At 41.2% G+C, this 16,624-nt stretch overlaps 1 protein-coding gene across 2 annotated transcripts in view; it reads right to left on the minus strand.

The window, feature by feature from the left end:
- Nucleotides 1-16,624, minus strand: part of LOC142010532 (isoaspartyl peptidase/L-asparaginase-like) — a 240,730-nt gene that overhangs the window by 29,150 nt on the left and 194,956 nt on the right. For both annotated transcript variants that reach the window (XM_074988881.1, XM_074988879.1), the window contains exon 6: nucleotides 5,770-5,880. In XM_074988881.1, coding sequence (XP_074844982.1) covers nucleotides 5,770-5,880 — 111 coding nt within the window. The remainder of the gene's footprint in view (nucleotides 1-5,769; nucleotides 5,881-16,624) is intronic.

The raw sequence follows: 16,624 nt of genomic DNA on the forward strand, positions 1-16,624 counted from the left end.
ATCAGGTGATCGGGGTTGGGTTGATAAGTTGGCTACCGAAAGAAAATTACAGCTAACACATATGCTATCCTTTGGAACATGGAACACCTGAACACTGTGAGCAACTAGAAAATTAGAGCTGCTTCAGAAGGAGATGGAGAGATACTGATGTGATATACTTGGACTGGCAGAGATGCATTGGATGGCATCAGGAGAGGTATGCGGTTGCGAAGTAATTTGGTCAGGAAACGAAATGAAGCACGAAGCAGGAGTTGGATTCCTTCTTAGCAAAACAGCTAGAAGTGCATTATTAGGATACAAACCGGCGAGTGAAAGAATGATGGTAGTGAGATCTGAAGCAAAACCGTTCAACATCTGAGTCATTCAGATGTATGCAACCACGTCGGACACTACAGAGGAAGAGATTGGGCTATACTATAAAGACTTGACAAAGTCAGGGGAGGAGATACCGAAGAAAGACGTGTTGATCATTGGAGGAGATTGGAATGCAAAGGTTGGAACAGATAATGAAGGTCTGGAGAGACTCATGGGAAGGTTTGGATATGGAGAAAGAAACGAACGAGGAGAGAAACTACTAGAGTTTGCTATAGAACATGAGTTGGTGTTCTGCAACATTAAATTCCAACGAAAGGACTGTAGGAAGTGGACATGGTGATTGAATGACGGGAAGTCCAAGAACATGATAAATATGATTTTGATAAAAAGAAGATGGATAACATCCGTACAGCAGTGCCAAACTTTCCAGGGAGTGGATATAGACTCAGACCACAATCTAGTGATTGCAAATATCAAGATAAAACTCAAAAGAAGATGTAAGACACAGTTTAAGAAAAGAAGAGATGCGGTGAGGCTATGTGAGGAAAAAACAGGGAATGCACACAGAGCAGCGCTCAAAGAGAAGATTAAGAATATCACCACAGAGAAAGACCTAGGTAAGAAAGTTGCAGGTATAGCCACCGCTATAGAAGAGGCAATTGGGCAGACTGTTCCAGAAGAACAGAAGATCAATAAGAAGTGGATTACTCAGAAAACATTGAAGTTAGTTCAAGAGAAGAGAGCGTTGAAGATCAGAAGAGATGTTTCTGAGTTGGCAGAACAGCAATATAGGGTGAAATGCAGTGAGGTAAGGAAAGCAGCCAGAAAGGATAGGGAGAAATGGTTAGGGGAGCAATGTGAAGATATAGAGAGGTATTATGGTGAATGTAAGACCTGGGACATGTATAAAACAATTAGGAATATTAAAAGGAAATGGCAAGCAAAGCAGATGGCGATCAAAGATGAGAACAAAGAAGTGTTCATGAACAGGGAGAAAATTGTGCAGAGATGGATGAGATATTGCACCAATTTATACAAAGCGCAGTTGGACCCGAGTGTCTCAGAGAGTCTGATTGAAGAACTGAAAGAGATATCTCCACCAAGCACTGAGAGCGAGACTGATATTTTGAAGGAGGAAGCACAAAAAGCAGTGAAATGACTAAAGAACAACAACAGCCCTGGAAATGATAAGATCACAGGAGAGATTATCAAATACGGCAGAGAAAGCATGATGCAGGAAATATTCCAACTGTGTAATATAGCCTAGAAAGAAGGGAAGGCACCTAAGGAATGGACAAGATCTGTTCTAGTGACAATACCCAAGAAAGGAAGTACATTGGAGTGCAAGAACTATAGAATGATTGCCCTAATGAGTCATCTAGGCAAGGTGCTGATGATGATACTGACTGAGAGACTAAGATTGCAGACAGAAGAACACACAGCAGACAAGCAAGCGGGGTTCAAAAAAGACAGAAGTACCATATAGCAGATATTGGCACTAAGACTGATAGTGGAGGAAGCTCAACAAAAGAACAAGAACGTGTACACTTGCTTCATTGATTTTCAAAAGGCATTTGATAGTATAGATCAGAAAGTGACTCGGGCAGTGTTGGAGTCATATGGAGTGGATAGCAGACTGATAGGGCTGTTGAAAGATATCAGTGATAATGCAGAGGCAGCAGTGAGAACATGCGGGGAGTTGGGAAGATAGTTTAAAATAAGCAGAGGTACGAGACAAGAAGATCCAATATCGCCAAGTATCTTCATCGCACATCTAGGCTATGTCTACACTAGCTCCAAACTTTGAAATGGCACACAAATGGCCATTTCGAAGTTTACTAATGAAGCACTGAAATGCATATTCAGAGCTTCATTAGCATGCGGGCGGCCGCGGCACTTTGAAATTGAGGCCCCTCGCCGCCGTGCGGCTCGTCCCGACGGGGCTTCTTTTCGAAAGGACCATGCCTACTTCGAAGTCCCCTTATTCCCATCAGCTGAGGTTAGCTCAGCTGATGGGAATAAGGGGACTTCGAAGTAGGCGGGGTCCTTTCGAAAAGGAGCCCCGTCGGGATGAGCCGCGTGGCGGCGAGGCACGTCAATTTCAAAGTGCCGCGGCCGCCCGCATGCTAATGAAGCGCTGAATACGCATTTCAGCGCTTCATTAGTAAACTTCGAAATGGCCGTTTGCATGGCCATTTCGAAGTTTGGGGCTAGTGTAGACACGGCCCTGGAGAGAGTGATGGACAAGATAAAGAAGAGTTAGAAGGGATGTCTGTCCATGGGAAAAGAACTAACAACATGAGGTTCGCAGATGATATAGTTATCATTGAGGAAGATGAGGAGAATCTATCGAAAATAGTGGAGGTGTTAAACAAAGAACTGAAGCAGCACGGACTGATTATGAACATTGATAAAACAAAAACAATGGTATCTGGAGATAAGGAAATAGGAAGGAAGATCAGTGTCAATGGTATTGAACTAGAAAATATAGAGAAGTTCATATAACCGGGGAGCAACATAATATAATCTAGACTGTAAGAATGAAATAGTGACTAGAACAGCGAAAGCAAGAGCAAGTTTGGAGGCAATGGATAAGATTTGTAAAAGCAAAGCGATTAGCTTAGGAACAAAGCTGAGCATTTTGAAAACGTGTGTATTCAGCAGCATGTTGTATGGATGTGAACATGGGTGATAACGAAAGATTCAAAACAAAGAATATTGGCGTTCTAAAGGAGTTGTTATGGAAAGATTCTGAGAATAGGATGGATGCAGAAGGTCACCAATGAGGAATTATATAAAAAGGTACAGCCAAAAGAGAACCTTCTGCAGAAGGTTATAAAATGGAAGCCACAACTATTTGGGTATATTTGCAGAATGAATGACGAACGAAAAATCAAGACCCTGGTATTTGGCATAATGGACAGTTTGACTAGGAAAGGCAGACCCCACAGAGAATGGATAGATGATGTAGTAGATTGGTGCGGAGCTAGTCTACAGAAACTAAGCCACTCTGCACTGGATAGGGAAAGATGGAAGGAAATAGCGAGAGAGGCATCAGACACCAATGGGTGTTGAGCCCACGGTTATTGATGATGATGATGATGATGATGATGATGATGAATATGTTAGTTTATAATGTTATAGAAAAATAAGAAAAGTAGCATATACTTATTGGATTACTGCTTATTTTTAAATATGTATGATATATTTTTAACATATAAATGAAGTCCCCTGAGGTTAGCTCAGCTACACAGGTGTAAACAAATTATTTCTAGTTCACCAACAGTTCTGAAAAATCAAACTGAACCCCAAATATTTTGGATTTTTCAGTTAATTGAAAATACTAGAAAAGTTTCATTTTAGCTCAGCTGAGAGGTTTTGTTTCACACAAGATTATTTTATGGCAGGTATTCTAATGAAAGCAAGGGAAGTGAAAGGCTAGATTAATAACATGATAAGAGCTGGTAATGCCCTCTCCCTGTCTCCTTCCAACCTTTGTACCAAATAGACAGATGGTTAGGCCACTCTCCTGAGATACTTCAGGGTGGGAATCTGAACCTGTAGCTCCTGGATCTGAAGGGTTCGAGTCACAAAACAGGCCTAGAATACAGATTGTACTCAAGTGTGCCCCTGCCATTTGAGTGGTTTAGCTATCGGCAAACTGGCTATTCTGAAGTGGGCTGCTCTCAGTCTCTGCTGCCAAAGTGGTTCCTTTTTTGTATAAAATACTTGAATAGACATCAAATAGGCAAAACATAATTCTGTTTCCTGAAGCATGTGGCATGTACCTGGGAGCAAGAAGACCTACATTTAAGTCTCAGATTCAAAGCATTGAAGGTGAGTGCTCTAACACTGGCCTCTTGGGAATTAGGCCAACACTATCACTTGTGCTTCTGTGAATCGCCTTGTAAGTATATTCCAAATAATCAAAATGATTCATTTTGATAATGTAAAACTGACTCATTTTGACACTGGCAGAAAAAACAAAATGTTCAGGCCAAAAACATTCACCAAAATCAACCCTAACTTGCTAAACATTTTGGCCAACCTAAATCTGTCTTGTCCAGCAATAAGAAAAGATAGATAAAAAAATATTCACCCAACTCTAATACAAGCTTTCCTACAATGCAAATATCCAGCTTCAAGTCACCTAAAATCTGATACTCCTTTCCTATTTACTTTAAAATATGGTAAACAATATAATAGTCTTCTTGGAATATGTTATTGGTAGCCAAGAATAAAATTTATCATTTAGAAAAACAAAATCTATTAATCCTGTTTTCCTTTTCAGAAGAACTTCATTTCACAGATTCTCAGCTACTCTCACAGCATTTGATCAGTTCACAAAAAGGCAAAGTTAATTAATGATTTCAGTTTCAAAGCACCTTTGATTAACTAAAGCCAGTACATAGGGAAGCAAACTACATTTCATTAATTATTCTTTTTATCGTTTCCATTATAAAATGCCTCTAATTGACAGCACATATTTTCCAAACAGCCAGTATTATTAGATTAGCAAACTGATGCTGTTCACATCTGGGTACATGAGCAAAAATAATTAAATTTAATAATAATGAATAAAAATTCACAGTAATTCATCATGCTACTATTGTAGCATGCTACTATTGTAGCAGTGGAAGTCTGAGTGGGTGCCAAATTATAAAATGAATCCATAAAATATGCCAATTACTATAACTGTAATAAAATTCTAGTCCCTCTTCAAGTGAATATCAATCATAATAATCATTCTGAATCTCAGTGGGGTCTTTGGAATTTGCATTTCAAAATTGCCCCAAACATACAGTAGACATTAATATTGCTGTACATTAATATAATGAGGAGAATAAAATAGTGTTCCCCACAACCGATTAAAAACAATTTACAAGAATCTGCAATTTAGAGTTATTGTGCTGTTTCCTAAATGTAGAATCATAGAACAATAGAGCTGGAAGAGACCTAAAAAGTCAAGTCCAGCCCCCTGCCCAAGGCAGGACCAAACTCATCAGATCAGCCCAGCCAGGGCTTTGTCGAGCAGAGACTTAAACACCACCAGGGATGGAGACTCCACCACCTCCCTGGGCAGACCGTTCCAATGCTTCACTACCGTCCTAATCAATGGAGCCAATATGTTGAACATTTCCCTCCCCCCTGCATCATGATCTGTATATGAAAAGCTTCCAAAGACACACGGAGTATGATTCTGATTATTTAAGAATCTTGCTTTCTTCTCAGTTTTGCACACAGTGTCATCTGTCAAGCTTAAGAAATAGGGTTAAGTGTAAATAGAGACATTTGTATGTTCAGAACTTTTTACTGTGTCCACATACTGTACTGCAAATAAACTTCCCTTTCAGCAGTTAAGAATGGATTGTTACTTGTTGCAGCCAAGAAGAATAGTGTATACATGTCATTTAAGCCATGCAGATGCATTGATCAAAGTGAGGATTGTCTTACCTTGTTCCATGTGAAAGAGGATAAGTCTTGCAAGAGTGACTTTCATGATGGACTCTCCATGACCAGTTGCAGAGACAGCACCAACAAGATTGTCAGCATAGCCCCCCGAACCTGTTTACAAACAGCATGTAAATCATATAAACCACTTTAATCTGTGCTGCCTGGCAACTGCGGCACAAATGTTTGTAAACAAAGCAAACTTGCTCTCAGCCATTAACACAAGCAAATCTTTGAAATATTTTACATTCATTATATGGCAGCTGGAGTGATCACATTGTACTATGGCAAATATAGGACACCAGCTTCCAGGGGTGGGGGCAGGGCTGCTGTCCCATGTCTGGGCTCCTTGGCGTTGGGGGGGCTGCTTCTCCAAGGTGAGGAGCCAGGGATGAGGGGTCTGCAGCCTCCAGTGGGGAAGCACCAAGGATGAAGGGGAGTGGTGTTCCAAAACCTCCTGGTGGGTGGAGGGACAGGGAATGATGTAGGAGCTGCCTCCCTGAGGTGTGGGAGTCTGGGGAATGAAGCAGTCGCCATGGACGGGCTCCAGGGAAGCATGTAGGGAACCAGGGAATGAGGAAATCACCCTGTTGTGGAGTTCGCCAGCAGTGGGGGCTGCCAGCATGGGGTGCCAGGGAATGGGGCAGCTGCCCCACAGAGGAGCTCTCCTGCATCAGCAGCTACTGCCACAAGGTGCAGGGCTCCAGGAAACAGGACAGCCACCCAGTGGAGGAGCTCCCTGGCAGGAGAGGTTGCCACGCCAAGACACGGGACACCAGGGAACAGGAGCCTGGCAAAATATGGGACAATTTGCCCATTTTCTTAAAAGAGTCAGGACACCAGTGAGACAGCTTAAATAAGGGACTGTCCTGGTAAAAATGGGACATATGGTCATCCTGCATACAGCCCAACCAATAAAATAAAACAAAATAAAGTAAAATAAACTAGAACATATTATCTGTGGCCTACAAACACAGAAGCAAGCGGACACCTTCTGATGGCTCATTTCCCTGCTGCTCCAACAGCCACTGTACTTCAGTGGGATTCCTTACTTTGGTAAGGACTACTCAGATGACTCAGAGTTTGAACGACTGGGTCCTAAGTGTCCCCTGTATTTTTCTCACATATGAGTGGAATAAATTTTGTTATGTGTACCAAAACGTGTGGATGTGCAAAACCATAGAAACACGTGCTGCCAGCTATGAGCTGATACAGTATTTGACTTTCGTTTATTTCTTGGGCACTGGAAAGTGGGATAGCAATTACATTTCAGTTTATTTTCAGAACCTATTTGCAGAAAAACATTGCAGAAGTAATTAATGTGCTTTGTCATGGGAGGAGTCCAAAGAAAGCACCCAAATGTAGTCACAACTCCTTCCATTATTTGGGATCTTATTGATAAACACCTTGTATGTGTCCATAGACAACCATGGACTGCACTGTCAGTCCATCATTCACTGCAGGAAAAATCCTCATTATATACAGTACTCTCTTAAATCCTATATGTACTGGTGATGCATATTTCTTGGGAAAGACCTAGGTACAGGAGGGAATTTCATGCTATATGAATAGTGCTGCTCTTTTTCTCCATCATGGAAAGCAAAACATTGACCTTTTTTCCAGAAGCTGTTCCCTTTCCTCCCCACGTCCTGGGCAGAAAAAACAAACCAAACCAAACCAAAACAAAAACCTTTCAGCATTCTACTAGTGCACCAATAAAGCAGCCGAGAAATAATTTATGTCATTTTGCCTAAAACAAAAGTTTTCTGTAAACATTTTGCTTCCCTCAGCAGTATAAAAATAGATAATATGAATGGGTTCACTCGATATTTCAGGTAAAGAGGAAAAAATAATCCCACTTGTTTAGGCAAACTTGCTACAAGATCCACAAAGTACGTATCTTTTGCTGCAAGTATGGAAGTCTCAGCTATGGACCTACGTATCAGCAGGCCTCAGATATACACTGACATGATTTGCAAGTGTATTTTTTTCACTCATTGAGACCTTCATTTGGGCACTTAAATTATGTATATGCAAATAGGATTCTATCTTAGCAGATACATGCAATGATGGTATCCGAAACTATATTATATGGGTAATATAAGGAGGCTGTTTGAAAATATGACCTAAGGTGTTAGTTCAATCATTAAAATTGTTAAGGAACAGTCATTTAAAGTAAAGAGCTTTTCCCAGTTATTAGATACATATTTGAAAAAGCTAAGTTTGTTTTTTCTTTCTTGAAGAAAATCATTATTATTTAGAAGAAAATATAAAAGTTCATAGTCAATGTGTTGACTGCAATATCAGAACAGCCCCTGAATGTCACAAATAAAAGGCGTATAAGTTCATTTCATTATTCATTCATAGTGGGCTATCTATTGCTGCTAGCCACTAGAAGGGCTCATGATTCTTTATAATTTATGTAAATCCCAGACTATGATTTTTCATGTATTAGAGATGAGAAATATTTCTTTTCTTTCAAGTAGTCTAGAGGAGTTCTTATATTTCAAGAAAATTTTATCATTGTAGCTGTTTGATGGCTTATATGGAATGACATGGTGATCTCAGTCCAGTTCCTTGCAGGCAGACAGTCACATCAAAATGTCACCATAATAGATCCTGCTCCCACAAATGCTTTTGCACATATTTGATATTAGTTATGTAGTTATTCATGTTGAAATCGATAAAACACATGTGAGTAAAGTCAGGCCCATTTGTAAGTGTTTGAAGGACTGGGACAGTAGGTAGTAATCTGTCAGCATAAGATCAATAGTGCATCCAAAACTAGAATGAGCTTAAAAACTGAGGTCTTCTCTTTCATGGGGTGGCCCCTCAGTCAGGATAGAGAGACTTTGATAAGGAAGTCTGGAAAAACTGTCAGTGAGACTGCCTGTGCTGTACTTCGTCTGTAATTAATAGAACACTCTGGATGCGTCTACACTAGGAACTAACTTTAATAACGTCAAAGTTAAGCACTACATCAAAGTAGCCAGAAGAGAGTCTACACACATTTTTCCCACAAGTTAACTTTGAAGTAGGGAGCCCAACTTGGAAGTAGGGTGTGTGTAGATGCTCTGCTTCGAAGTTGCTTACTTCAAAGTTACACTTCAAAGTAAGCAACTGCAAAGTTATTTTTGTAGTGTAGATACAGCCCCTGAGTCTCCAGGGCAGTAAAACCGGCATATTTCTTAAGGAACGTATTCACTTGAAAATATTACAAAGTCTCCAAAGAAACATAGCTTCTGCACTCCTAGGTAGGGTGGGTTTCTGTGATGAGCAGCTATTTGGAATAAAAGGTGCAGTCTTAGCCAAGAGACCTGAGGAGAAAATGATGGGGTGCGTGACTGTAAACAGCAAGATGGTGATGCTCTCTTGAAAAGAAAAAAGTGAGCAATACCAGATGTCAGAGAAAGCTCCTGAAGCCTATGACCAAATGCTGAGGAGTCTCAGGAGTTGTTGGTGAAATAACTGGGAAGGAAAAGCTTGACTTTTTAAATCATGTGCTGTAGATAGCACCATTCTGACACTAGTACAGAATACAAATAAATCTTAGTAAAGGTCTCAATATGCAGAACAGGCATACTTCTAAACTTTAGGATTGCATCTACACTAGTTCCCTCCTTTAGGAAGGGGCATGGTAATGAGTGAATTGGAAAGATGCCAGTGAGGTGCTACCCTGAATATGCAGTGCCTCATTAGCATAATGGTGGCCGAGTGGGATTCGAAAGTGCCGCTTTTGAATTGTGCACTCCCCATGTAGATGGGAGCCTTTTGAAAGGACCCACCAGACTTTGAAAGCCCCTTTTTCCTAAAACCAAATAGGAAGAAGAGGCTTTCAAAGTCCAGGGGTCCTTTTGAAAAGCCCCCATCTGCACAGATGGTGAGCAATTCAAAAGCAGCGCTTTCTAATTCCACGTGGTCGCCATTATGCTAATGAGGCACTCTGTATTCATGGCAGCACCACATTAGCATCTTCCCAACTCTCTCATTACCATCCTCTTTCCAAAAGGAAGGGGCTAGTGTAGACGTAGCCTAGGAGTTTGGCACTGAATGGACATTAAAGGGAGCATAAATGCTGGATACACAGGTCATGAGAGCATGAAGAGAGCCAGACAGCTGAGCATCAGTCATGTTAAAAAACAGAATCCTGGACAAATTCTGTACTCTAGCATGGAGTTGAACACAGTGAATGGCTTTGTAAAACCTTTACTTTACTAGAATTTACGGGCAAACAGACAGAATTGTTCTGTTTTGTCCAAGGCTACACCTTTTCTAAGATCAGAGAATTATAGAAGATTGAAGTTGGAAGCTACCTTGGGAGCTCATCTAGTTCAACCCCTTCCTTGAAGCAGGATCAATGTCAACTAAATAATCCCAGAAAGAGCTTTGTGAAGCCTGACCTTAAAAATGTGTAAGGCTGGATATTTGAGATGCATGATTCACCTGTTCTATACACATACATGTAGAAGATCTCATTGAGGTGGCTTGAGTATAAATAGCAAAGTAGCCATGGGAGCAGATAGCAGCAACAGAGACATAGCTTAGCTGTGCTGAATACATGTTCACCAATTTCATGCACATTTTATGATTTGCATGGCTAAGGTACGGATCTGCTGCCACCACCACCAACGTTACTCCAGCTACATGGCTATTTATACTCATGCTACCTCAATGACAGCGATCATCAGTAGGTGTATTCATAGCTGCTAACTCTCCTGGGTGCTCCAGGGTTCAAAAAGCCACTGTAAAATAGAATGGGTGTCCAGCATACACTGGTAGTCCCGCAGATCAGTGACTCTCCCGCCCTCGCAAGGGAGCAGAAAAAGGTTGGGCTGGGGTTAGGCAGTTGAGACTTGGGGAAGTAGGAGCTGAGGTTTGAGTGGAGTAGGGGCAGGGCCTCAGGAGGAGCAGAAGATGAGGACCCCCTGGGGAACTGAAGAAATCTATGCCTCTGTGTGTATGCAAGCTGGAGGATCGTATGCTTAGTTCACAGTGTAGCTGAAGCCTTAGAGGAAGAGAAATGTCAGAACAGGAAGCCTAGGAAGGTTTGAGACATACATCTTGTTACTGAGCATCAGCAATATGAACTAGATGATGTGAACACTTTTTAATTGGTTACAGATTAAAAATATAGCAAAAGGTTTTGTGAATTCAGAATGACTCCAAAGATATTTAAGATAAATATATGTTTATACACTGAATGACTCAAAAAGCATTTGCTTGTTAGAAAGCTCCAGGCTTTAAGAAGTTTCATTAAAGCCGAATGTTGATGTTTCTTAAGAAAAAGAATATCTGTGGGAGTTTTGCCTGCTTGAGAGCTGCATGATTAACCCCTGTATGTAGATACAGGTTAATGAACAATACCAGTTTCTCAACCAACATTTCAAATTGTAGAAGAAATCCCAACAGAGACAAGCAGAAGTAACACGATTACTTATTATTATTCAATTTAGTCAGTTAAATCTGACCACAGATTTCCACGGCAGGAAAAAAATGTAAGAATACAAGAACATGAAATTGATGTAATATTTACTATCACATAATGCAGTTATTCTAAGCAAAAACAAGCCAGTGCACCACGGTATGATGCTATTATTAATTATTAATGTGTGTTGAAGGAATGCCTTGGAGTCCCAGCCTTGAACTAGAACCACATTGTGCTAGGTGTTTTATGAACACAAAACCAAAAAGGGTCCCTGCCTCCAAGAGTTTACAAAATAAAGGGCTATAGTCTGAATTCTAAGCTTGGTATGTCCTAGTACATGCAATTTGATAACAAAGGGATTCCCTGTGCCAGAGTGGGACACTGAAAGAACATCACCATACACTGTCACAGGCCAGACTGCACCTGGTTTTGATGGGTGTGCACTTAAAGTTACAGTCCTTTTGCTCTCTGAAGGACCAGAGGCTCCATAGCCAATGATTATAACAAAAATCTCAAAGGAAGTGAGTAGGAAAAGGAAGGGCTGTGAGGCAAAATCCCCACAAAAAGGGTGCTGGTATAAATCAGCATTCTTCCATTGACATCAGAGGAATTGCAATGACCTGGCCCATTAAGCCTACTTCAGTCACAAAGGCTTCAGGAAATTTCTTCTGCCCCTACATTGATAGAGGTATCATAAAGCCAGTTTTATTTATAAGGGCTTTGTCAACACCAGAGAGTCTTGGGGTGTGTCTAGACTGCTGTTTAGCACAATGGTGCCGCCAGCAGTGCTATGAGAATGATAGGTCACAAAATAGCAAATGGAGAACCATTTGCAAACTAGCACGGCTAAAGAAATGGCGATGGAGGGGACTGGTGACAGAGGAGGGCTTCGCTAGCAGAGGTACGTCCACATGGTCTCTGTACTGCCAGCACGTCCCCTGCTGACAGTAAAATCTTGTGTGGCTATGCTAATTAGCTGTGTGAATTTGCAAATTGTTCTCCATTTAAAATTTCGTGACCTGTCATTAGCATAGCGCTGTCAGCAGCAGCTCTGTGCTGAACGGCAGTCTAGATGCAGCCTTGTACACCAAACTGAGGTTACGTAGACAAAACTCATGGAGCATCTACATACAAAATGTGTTTTGTTGACAGAAGCTGTCGACAAAAAAGATGTGTAGATGCTCCAGGGGCCTTTTTTTCGACAGATCAGATCAAAAGATCTGTCAACAGAAGTTTTGTAGGAACATCTCTTCCAACAGTAACTTCTGTAGACAGCTGCTTCTAGTGTAGACATAGCCAAGAAGAACAAATTGGTGCTAGCAGAACCTCCCAGTAACACAGCACAGTCTGAGCAATTGGCAGCCCCGATGCCCTGATCCTTAAGGTACATCTGGACCTTGCACTGATATTGAAAAGTAACCAATGGTATGAAATAACAGGAGGGGTTGCAGCACTGTAGGTCCACAAACAATTGCACACACAGTCTGCCTGCTACAGTGATTTAATGCAAATAGCGTGCAAACCTTCTTTGTGACTTCAGATCCTGGAGACAAGTACAATTAATTTTGTAGTTTGCATATTATTATTACCCTTGACAGCTCTCAGATTTTCAGCTGGAATTTTGCTAGTTTAATTCATCTTCAAATTATATTAATATGCATATGTGTTTGAAATGCTGAAAACCTATGCAACATGTTACTCATTAGAGAAGGTTATTTAAGAAGTTTTCTTTAAATAAAATAGCAGAAAACACAAAAGTGGTAAACAAGTCTTTAAGAGGAGTAGGAGGGGATGCAGAAAATCTCCACAATTGAAATAGTACTAAGCTTACTATGATGTAGACTAAACTGTTTCATTATAAGACAGGACTCAGCTAAGGTTGCTTGAATTAAAAGTGCACCATTTGTCCAACTAACTGAACTTCTCCCTTTGCAGTTAGATTGCCTAGCCCCCCAGACTTCACCTTTGGGATCAGTTTTAATCCTCATGCCATTGACTCATTTGACTTTTATTGAGGATATGTGTACACAGCAAAGAAAAATCTGCAAAAGGGTCTAGGACCAGGTGGGCTGGGAGGATCCCAGAGTTCAGGCTTCAGCCCAAATCCCTAGTCTAAAACAGCCCTGCATCCTGAACACCATCAGCTGAAGGCAGCTGGCATGGGCCAGCTCTAATTTTGTCTTTGCTGTGTAGATATACCCCCTACCCCTGAAGGATTCTTTAGTTTGGCTGTGTGCAGATTTGCCAGTGCTTCTCTATCATTAGTCCCATCTCTCAGCTCAGTTGTGGTGTTAAAGCCAAATGTAGTCTTTCTCCTGCTTTCTGCCTTGTAGCAGCTTCAGGGTTCTGCTCATCTTTAAACCTTTTTGTGCTATGTCATTCTTCATTGTGTTTAATCAACTCGTCCTCTCTCTTGCTCTGTTTCTAATTCCTGGCACATCAGGTATGGTATCCATGTCCATGTTCATTCTTGACATCTCTTCATATCATTGCAGTCATCTTTACTGAAGCTTGTGTAACTGTGTTATTTCTTGCCTTAGTCATTGGTTTTCTGTATACTTGTGCATAATTTGTTGTTGCAGGGTTTTAGTTGAACAACTGCTCTCTTCAAACTAAGTACAAAATCTTAGTCAAGGTAAAAATCACCAGGGTTACATTCACCAGGCAGGGCAGTCCATGCATTAGGGCCCCCTCAGAGAGTCACATGATCTCATTTGACGCTTGGCTTTCATTTGAAAAAAAAAACCTAAGCAAAATACTTAAAACTAAGAATCTATTGAATCCTTTGCAATGTAGTGGGCCTATGTCTGCAGATAGCCTGAAATAATAACTGACATGAGAAATGCCTCAGCCATCTTCATGGGCTGTAAATTATAAACTTCTCTGCTCAGGGACTAGGAACTTCAATAGTCATGGAAGAGTCCCATTTCAGGCTGTTTGGGTCACACCTTGACCACACAACAATAATTCTAATCAAATCAGCAAGAAAAAAGGCAGATTCTACAAACATAATATTAAAAAAGACAAATGGCCCCTCAGCCACAGAACCTTAATTTATATTTATCTTCCATAGGAACTTCAAGGGAGTTACTAATTTTTCAGGGACAAGGAGAATGAGTGGTTGGCTTGCTCTCTGGCTGAGAGTTGTTACTCCTTAGCTGTTTCTACCTCTTTTTCACCTTTTTCTATTTTTTGGGTTTTGTGGTGCAACAAACTCACTTCCTGAATTTATGACAGACATCCAATGGATTTCATAGATAGGTTACAATATCAGTGTTTCCCACCCCTCCAGATTTATAAAGAATTGCAGAATAGTGGTTTTAATTGGGTCTGATTATCCTTCTCTTTCAGGCAAGAGTTGCAAAGAAAATTTTACTCTAAAATGATCTGTCATGTCCTGGACCTTCTGGCTGTGTCTACACGTGCCCCAAACTTCGAAATGGCCATGCAAATGGCCATTTCGAAGTTTACTAATGAAGCGCTGAAATGCATATTCAGCGGTTCATTAGCATGCGGGCGGCAGCCGCGCTTCGAAATTGACGCGCCTTGCCGCCGCGCGCCGCGTCCAGACGGGGCTCCTTTTCGAAAGGACGCCGCCTACTTCGAAGTCCCCTTATTCCAATGAGCTCATGGGAATAAGGGGACTTCGAAGTAGGCGGCATCCTTTTGAAAAGGAGCCCCGTCTGGACGCGCCGCGCGGCGGCAAGGAGCATCAATTTCGAAGCGCGGCTGCCGCCCGCATGCTAATGAAGCGCTGAATATGCATTTCAGCGCTTCATTAGTAAACTTCGAAATGGCCATTTGCATGGCCATTTCGAAGTTTGGGGCACGTGTAGACATAGTGTGTTTCACATAGCCCACCCTCACTAGAAACAGATTCATGATGAATCCACAATGACCTGTTCAGATTATAAAGAGTGTCATTTTTGTTCTTCCTCTCAGGGCTTTGATTATGCCAGCATTTTCAACTACTGAGTATAATTCATGAAACTTTCCCCTCCCTTCATTCCATGTGCCTACAGTTCTTGCCATTTGTTTCCTAGCAATGAGTAAGTGTACACATTCCAGCTTGCTCATGGGGAACTCTAGGTGAGCTTGTTGATAGCATTTTTTCCCTCTTTGTCAATTCACTGCTAGATACTCCTACATGTATTGGAATCCACACTATTATTACAGTAGAATACAGTTGTATCAGTTTGTTTGTTAGGATTAATATTACATTAAATATGTTCTTTCTACTATCAGACTTCCCATAGCATAATGTCTGCAGCCCTGATGTGGCATCAGACAGAACGACCTGAGCAGCTGGCTGTAAATTCAATGCCCAGGTTAGTGCCAGAAGTATGTCTGTTAGCTCAGGTATAAAGACTGAGATAAATTTAGTTAGCTTTACAGCATACTTGAGTTTGAATGCAGGCACGCAGAAAGCTGTTCCCACCCATTCTTTCCTCTTTAGAGTCACCAGTATACATTTCACAATTGTGTCCACAATTGTGTCTTCTCTTCCTGTTCCTTCCCTCTTTACAGTTAGGCTCACCCTCATTTGTCACTGAAGATGTTGGTTTTCTCCCTGTAATCGGCATTTCTTGCAGCTGAGGTGGGGTTTGGCCAATTTGACTGTCTGCAAGCAGGGAAGTTCTTATCCAGTTCCTGCTTGGATTTTCATGATGTCTGTAGACACCCTTGAAATCACTCCCCTAGAAGACTCTGTGGGAGGGAATCTTTGTTCTGCCATCACTGCCTCCTTCATACATTGATACCTTTGCTCGGGTGGGTTCATATTCATTTTTTCTTCATCCAAGATAGACCCCAGCCCACCTCAAGACAGAAAATGATGCTTCAGGCAGAAGGGAAATTCCACTTTGCCCAGAAACAACCCTGTCAGCCCAGTAGATGCCTCCTAGTGGGTGCCTCTTGGGAGTCATATAAAGGGCAGATTTATGCAGAAGCTGTTTTATGCCCTTAATCATTTTGTTGCCCTTTTCTGTGCCTTTTCCAATTGCAAAATATCTTTTTTTCTTTCTCTTTTTTTAAGATGGGGCTACCACTTCTGTACATTCTGCACACAGTATTCAAGATGTGGACATACCATGGATTTATAGAGAGCAGTAATAAACCTCAAGGATTCATTATTCTCCCATAGCAGTGCAAAAAATATTAATCAGGCCCAAACCATGAGCATACAGTTCAGGTAATCCAAGGTCAAAATTATTCAGAGTCGTATTGTCATTCCCTCTCCAGTACTCAGCTTCTTCTCCCTCAGTTGCAATTTATTGTGATCCCCTGTACATATTAATCTCAATATACATTTATATGCTAACTTGCCAGTAGCAATATTTTTTCTAAGTCTGTTAAAAAAATGAAATTTAAAAACCTTTGTACAGGTAAGCAGTTTAAAATCAGAGGTGTCAGCTGCTGAAAGAGGGTGCGCTA

This window comes from Carettochelys insculpta, chromosome 3 (genome assembly GCF_033958435.1).
Source record: "Carettochelys insculpta isolate YL-2023 chromosome 3, ASM3395843v1, whole genome shotgun sequence".
NCBI lineage: Eukaryota > Metazoa > Chordata > Testudines > Carettochelyidae > Carettochelys > Carettochelys insculpta.